The sequence below is a fragment of the Rhopalosiphum padi genome, chromosome 2, assembly GCF_020882245.1.
Source record: "Rhopalosiphum padi isolate XX-2018 chromosome 2, ASM2088224v1, whole genome shotgun sequence".
NCBI lineage: Eukaryota > Metazoa > Arthropoda > Insecta > Hemiptera > Aphididae > Rhopalosiphum > Rhopalosiphum padi.
In genome coordinates, this window is record NC_083598.1 from 42480417 (window position 1) to 42488023 (window position 7607).

Consider the following 7607-nt stretch of genomic DNA (forward strand, 5'->3'; position numbering starts at 1 on the left):
AGTAATCATTAATCACACTGTGATCATTGTTAGTTGTTATGTACTTAATATTTTCCAATCACGATGCTTACTAATAATTATTACTCATTTGTCATTACTCATTAGTAGTTCCACGTGGTTTTTTGCACGTCCATGTTTTACGTTGTGCTCAGTGGAAAACTGCATATTTTCTACTAAACGTTGCTGCCACTTCTTTACGAGAGACTCGTGCTGGAGAGTTACTAGAACGTGTCATCGACCATTGACGTTCCTCAAATTTCGATTACCAAAATATGCAGGCTGCAGGCACATCCTCGACGGCGTATTGCCAAACTGAGAAAGGCGCTAAGAAGTCCAAAGGTGAGTACTATTCTGAATATTAAGATGTTATGATGTAAAAAGTGACTTCCCTCCTCCTCTTGTACTTGGTTATTTTATTTTTCTATGTGAATATTAAAAAAAATACTAATCTATCACAATATGATATTAATAGTGGAGTAAATACTAGCGTTTTGAAATATAGGTAATAAGAACAAAAGTATGATTGGACACAATATTCATAACATATTAAATCATCAGATGTAAATTGTTTGTAATAATTTTATAATATATATTATATTGGTCTGCTCATAGGCGTCACTAGAATCCAAATTCTGGGGTAGCAAAAAAAAAAAATATCTACAACAAATTTAGATTGCATTTATTTTTAAAAAGTGAAAAATTACTATTATATAATATAATTATTATTATTTTAATAATAAAGTACACACTTGAATAATAAACATCGAATATATTTTCTAATTCTAAGATTTTTTTGGAGATAGCAAAGATACCCCTTAGTGACGCCTATGGGTCTGCTGAAAGTTGTTTTGGCTGTCAAGTTTTTAACATGCCTTTTAAAAAGTTGAAATGACACCCCAGAACTTGGTAATTATTATTATTTTTTTTTTTATCTACATTTGCTTCTTGATTTTGTGAAATTTTTAGAGGCACTAATCACAATCAAAAATCAAATAAATTGTTGCCTCACATTTCATAGTTGTATGTAATCAATAGCGTACAATATGGGATATATATTACCATAGGTATACTACATAGGTTACTTGAAACAACTAATATTTTGTATACTTTTTTTTTAATTTTATATTTATCACTACTATATTACAAGTCAACACCATGTAGGTTTTACGAAAAACCTAACCTAACCATTGAAGTCTAATTCTGGTTCTTATTAGGATCATTCTAATATGTTCAATTCAGTAAATTTAAATTTTAACCCAAATACATAATTATAAGTTGAGGTATTGACAATTTTAGAAAACAAATAATCACATAATATCATTTATTTCTCAGATGAAAAGAGACAGTCTAAAGAGTATGAAGTGGAAAAAATAATTTTCCATGAAGTTTTACCCGATGCAACTGTTTATCTAGTCAAATGGAAACATTGTGCTGAGGAACAATGTACATGGGAGCCAGAAGAAAATTTGGAAAATTGCGAGAAAATCTTGTTAAGATATAAAACAATTGGTTGTTAAAAAAAAAAAAAGAAGAAAAAAGTATGCTATCCCATTTATTTAGTTACTGTCAATTGTATTATTTATCTTTAAAATAAATATTGATATGCAAAATGTAAAATGTATACATAATTTGTTCTGGTTTGAGTGTTGTATTAATTAGGTAGTTAATATTATTGTACAAAAATTTAAATATCTATCTTTATGATATTTTATATAATGATTATGAATTATGATTATGATACCTAATGATAGGTAAGTTTTTTCCTAATTTTTCCTTAATTTTATAGTTACATAATATACACTCCACAACTATAAAGCCAATACAAACATGAGGATTGAGGAGTAGCAAAAAACTTGTAGTTATTTAAATACCTATCTCAATTCTTTAGATTATTGATGATACTCAACTTCATAACCAAGTTATACTCATTATCACCAATTAATAAAACATCATAATTTATTATAACACATAAAATAATATGGTTTTAAATTAAGGTTATTTATACTAAATGGGTACAGTATTCCATTATCAGAAACAGGTTAATCCGAGTATATGGACAAACCATTTTCAAATTAGTTATTTTGTAAGGTAAGTACGAATTAAGATTTTTAAGGCCACAGGACCAATATTTTTCAAAGACTCAAGTATAAAATTTAAAAAAATATCTGCCATTTTTTTATTTAAAACATTTAATACATAATTTGTATTGATATTTAATTTGAAAAATTTGTTTAGCTTTCAGTGCTTTCACTAAAGTATAGTTAACTTTTCTTGTGCACTGCTCATTCTGAATTTGTTTTTAATTCATCTGCGGTTTGAAAACGCTTCTGTTGAACAGCTCATACTTTGTATATACCTATAGTTAAATAGATCTTTAGAGCAGTTTATAAAATTAGGAACATGCCATATTATGACTTGTCATCAAATCATTTGTAATTATTAAAAATATTTATATTCTGAGAATTAATTCTTGATCACATGGCAAAATACCCACTATAGTAGCGGCCAAACGTATGTGCGATTTGTAATTCCGCCGGGGCACCAGCAAATTAAAACTTGATATTTTAGGTAACGTTCACACACCAAGGGCGCGCTCATTTCAAATATATATGATTAAATTCAATAATTTTTTTTTTTACTTCGTGTAAGTGAATACTTTCTTATAAAATTGAAAATAGGCGTTAAAACAAAAAATAAAGATATTTGTTTATAATATCAACGGGGTTTTTACGAATATACGTTCTGTTTGAGAAACTTACTTGAACACCCACGAATAATGTATTCCTACAAATGACTGTTTATCGCGTGTTACGGGAATATAAAAAAAATACTCACCAAGCACTGGCAGTCTTGCGCCCGAACTGTGCCAGACTTATTAAGCCAAGGTCGAATTTTGTTTGTGCATACCAGAGCTTGGGCTAAGGAAATGTTAAAGCTACGAATTAGTTATGAATAAAATCACTATTTAATAATTTGAGTAAAAGCGATATAATGTGCAGGCAACATAATATGCTAACAATCAAAAAATCCCTGACAAAAAACATAGACATCAGATGTCATCCTTAATCGCGCAAGTCTGCCCGGGTGGGTCTTGCTACGACGGAGGAAAGACAGTGAATGTCAATGCTGGTCGTTTCACAGGGCCTTTTATACCCGGTTCATTAGCGATTACACAGGGCCGGTATCGTGTTCTGTGACAGATAACGAGAAACCGTAGAAACCCCAATAGTGCGCAATCGCCGATAAACACATAATTTAAATAAAAGTTATTATAAGAATTATTATTTGTTGTTTTTAAAAATATGTTTTTTTATACACTTCATAGTTCATACATATAAGTACTAAAGTACCTACATTCAGTATTGACAATATAGATAGATATTCAACAAATAACCTTTATTTTTTAACAAATTTCTAATAATTAGTAAATTCTTGATTACATTATAGCCTATCGGACATAAATGCTAGATGATAATAACATTGCCGTTATTTAATTTTGATCTATATCCTAAATTCGTGATGGGTATAGGTATTCAAATATCAGTCAATAGTTTATAGCATTACTATTGCATTAAGCCATGATCTATGTTGTTGTGTTCTGAGGCCTGTGGAGATCGTCATCATAAACCAGTTTTCTGTAATAGATATGTTTATTTTTAAATTTTGAATACAATGATAAATCTTGCATTACGAAAAATGATTCTGAAGTTCAGAATCTGAACAGCAAACGAAGAAAAAATATAATAACCAACAATAGTAAACAATAGAGTATAGTTAACAGTAAAATACCAACTAATATACATAATCAAAATATATAATAATATATTATGCATATATAATGCTATAAAGTTTGAATAACCGATCTATGCTTTATTTTCTCTGCAGAACAATGAACTATCGATGACTATTGATGAGATATAATATCATGTAGATCACTACTCAAACTTATACTCAATATAGATATTATAGAAAATTTTCAATTTATGTTGAATAAATAATTTAAAATTTTGTTTATAGACAAAATTACCTTGGATATTTAGTTGGCGATCACAGTATACGACTTATTTTAAAGTACATCGATGCAATGATAATCTATGGCCTATGCTATTCGATACATTATGCATTATAATATTTATAATATTTCAAAATACTAAAAACAAGGAAGATATTATTCTGGACTTTTGAAGTTGATTAGGAATTCAATATTTACACAATATTTCAACTATAGTTTAGTAGATTATAGTTTAATTTTGATGTCAGCTTCTCAAAGTCTAAACATTGTGATTATAAAATTTATTTTAATATAAATTTATTTTTCTTACATTTAGTGATTTTTGCAGATATATTAAAATAATAGTAACCATGGGAGAATTTTTTTTGTCATAACAATACAAATAAAAGTAATTTTGTATTTAAATAATTTTTAATGAAGCAATTATTTTATTCATTTATAAATTATATTATTATTTTTAATTGATTTCTAACTACAGTTAACTTGAATGTATATTTGATTCATTAGTTTAAATAACTAATATCAAATATAAAAAATGTCTATAGTTACCTTTGAAAAACCTGCACCAACCATATCAGAATCTGATTGGTATTGCAAACTAACTGAATTAAGAGGATCTTGTCGCAAAAGCAGGCGTTGTGCATTTAGATTAGGAAACGAAGCACATAGATTAAAGAATGAAACAGACCAAACAACTTATTGGAGTACAATCCGTTCCAATTTTCATATTGTTAATAGGTATGTTTTTTACTATAATTTTAAGCAGTAAGACTAATATTTCTTTTATATTTTAGACAAAATGAAATAAAACGCTTGAAAGCTATGATTGAATTCAGCTTAATCCACTTACAAAGAGAAATTGAGGAAATGAAAATTGAAAAAAGGGAAAATGAAAATACTATAGAATTTCAAAACTTGAACTTTCGTGTTACTAATCATTGCTTAGGTTTAAGAGATGCAAGAATTGGCGAAGATTTATGCTATGATATTGCATCTATTGCACTAAAAAATGTATACATTGCATAATTATAACATATTATTTGATTATTTATGATCATTGATCAGTAGTATCTATATAATATATATTTGTTTAGGAACAACTAGCTTTGGAAAAATTGAAAACCTCGCTAGCTGAAATATGTCAAAAATCTTGGGAACAGATAAATAATTTAGAAGAATTAGAAATTAATATCATCAGAGACATAGAAAATAAAAATAATACTATAAACATAGATAGTGAGTTGTTGAAAATGACAAAAAACTCAACAAATATTTCCCTTAAACCAGGTCCACATAGAATTCCACAAGAGTAAGTTTTCGAATAGAAATAAATAATAATGTATACATAAGTAATTACTTAAATTACATCAGATATCCTAGTTGGTATTTACTATTTAGTTTGAATAGTTTGATTGTGTTAAAAGCTTATTATATTATTGAAAAAACGAGGACGTACAGAAATAGTTGTTATTGTTAGTAGGTACTTCTATATGACTTATGCATCTAAATTCTATAGATAATCTTTATATTAGTTTAATAATTATTTTATTTATTTGTAAAAAAAATGTCATTATTTTTATTTTTAATAATATAAGAATTTATTCAATTTTCTTTTAAACAGCACTTAAATTAAGTTAATTTTTTTAATAAACTAAAAACCTATGATTAAACTTAGTTATACAATTTTAGTATCAATACGTACGAAAAATGGGTCCAACATTGTGATAATTTAATGGAAAGAATTGAAAATGAGTTTTCGCGTTCAGCAAAATTGCGTGACACTATGTATTTGTTACGACATGGAGCTAGATGTGACATGATAGCTCTCAACGAAAAAGTTAATTTTAGTCTCAGAAAACGGATTCACATTACAGAAAGGGCCAAGTATGAATTAGAATGGCAAAAAGCGAATGTAAAGTAATTTATGCAATAAAATATAGGTTCTTGACATAAAAAAATTTTACTTTCGTAGATGTTATTAGAGATGGAGACACTTGTAAAACAAATTGATAGACTAGAAAACGCTATGTATACAAAATTAAATTCAAAAATGTTAGTTGAGACACGGTGTGAAGGAATACGGTATAGAGATGGAATTGAATTGTGTCTTGATAAACCTACTTTTGGATTGTATAAGGAAAATGATCTACTCAATAATTCCATAAAGATGATGAACGAAAAGCTAAAAGAAACCAAGTAATACATTAATTATTAATGAAATACGTCTGTATTTATAATATATATAGTATATGGTGACTGCATGGCGGATATTTTTGCAGGACTATGCATAATATTCTTGTAGGACACTTGAATCTTATAGAACAGCAATTGGGGAACAAGATTCATGCGTTAAATATCGACCAGAAATGTCTACAGTACAGAGAACAACTAGAAGACCCGAATCGTAGTTAGTAGTGTCAGAGCCGTCCCGATGATTTGCGGAGCTCGGTGCAGAGTAAAATTGCGGGGCCTAAAATGTCTAAAATATCACTACTGTGCGTCAGTTGCATATAGAGGGTGATTCTTTTATCATTAAACACTTATTATATCAAAAAGTGTTAACTTTTTTAAATTTTTTTTTCAAAATTTTTAGTTTTGTGCTTTTCTATAACCTATATATACCATTTTTATTTTTTTCATCTTTATATTTAATAGTGAAATCATTATCAACTTTTGATTTCTAAATAGCAACCTATATTTAAAATGTTATAAAATATTAGGGCAATTTTTTTTATGAATTTTAACTTTCAAATTATTATTTTTCGTTAATTTTTTAGCGAGATATAGATTTCAAAGTTTGTTGGTTTTCGGATTTTATAATACTTTTTGTGTTATATCTCATATGTAATAAACTCATTTGTACCTGCAGTAGTTAACAAATGACTAATGAGTTTATTACATATGAGATATAACACAAAAAGTATTATAAAATCCGAAAACCAACAAACTTTGAAATCTATATCTCGCTAAAAAATTAACGAAAAATAATAATTTGAAAATTAAAATTCATAAAAAAAATTGCCCTATTAGTTTAATACATTTTAAATATAGGTTGCCATTTGAAAATAAAAAGTTGATAGTGGTTTACCTATTAAATAAAAGGGTGACAAAAATAGAAATTTCATACAGTTTGAGAAAAGCATGAAACAAAATATTTTGAAAAAAAAATTGAAAAAGTCAATAGTTGACAAAATAATGAGCGTTTAATGATAAAATAATTACCCTGTATAGGTAGCTCCCCAAATTTGAAACTCAAATGTGCGCAAATAGTCTTAACAAATATAGCACCTTGCACCTACAGTCCTACAACAATATGAATAAGTAAATTAATTAATTACGCAACATGTCATAATATAATCTAATTTAATATAATAAATAATAATATTGAAAAAATATTTTTATTTTTTTTTTATTTTTACAAGAAATACACAATCTATACAATTAAGCACAATTAATATATGTGAGATTAGGGTAACAAAACATTATAGGGTTACGTGAATGTATCTTATACCTACTCATAAATATAGGTATACCAGACAATTGAATAGTTAACCGAGTGTTTTGTAAACGAGTAATTTCATTTTTTCAATATGTA

General features: G+C 27.2%; 2 protein-coding genes across 2 annotated transcripts; both read left to right on the forward strand.

The window, feature by feature from the left end:
* LOC132920528 (heterochromatin protein 1-like) lies at positions 1 to 1617 on the forward strand. Its single transcript, XM_060982985.1, has 2 exons — positions 1 to 339; positions 1333 to 1617. Exons 1-2 carry the CDS (start codon positions 273 to 275, stop codon positions 1515 to 1517), a joined length of 252 nt encoding a protein of 83 aa, XP_060838968.1. The 5' UTR covers positions 1 to 272; the 3' UTR covers positions 1518 to 1617.
* A 2930-nt stretch (positions 1618 to 4547) lies between these two features.
* LOC132919367 (tektin-2-like) lies at positions 4548 to 6424 on the forward strand. Its single transcript, XM_060980932.1, has 6 exons — positions 4548 to 4750; positions 4807 to 5023; positions 5107 to 5321; positions 5702 to 5924; positions 5985 to 6208; positions 6292 to 6424. The coding sequence occupies exons 1-6, from the start codon at positions 4548 to 4550 to the stop codon at positions 6422 to 6424; spliced, it is 1215 nt and encodes a 404-aa protein (XP_060836915.1).
* Positions 6425 to 7607: the final 1183 nt, after the last annotated feature.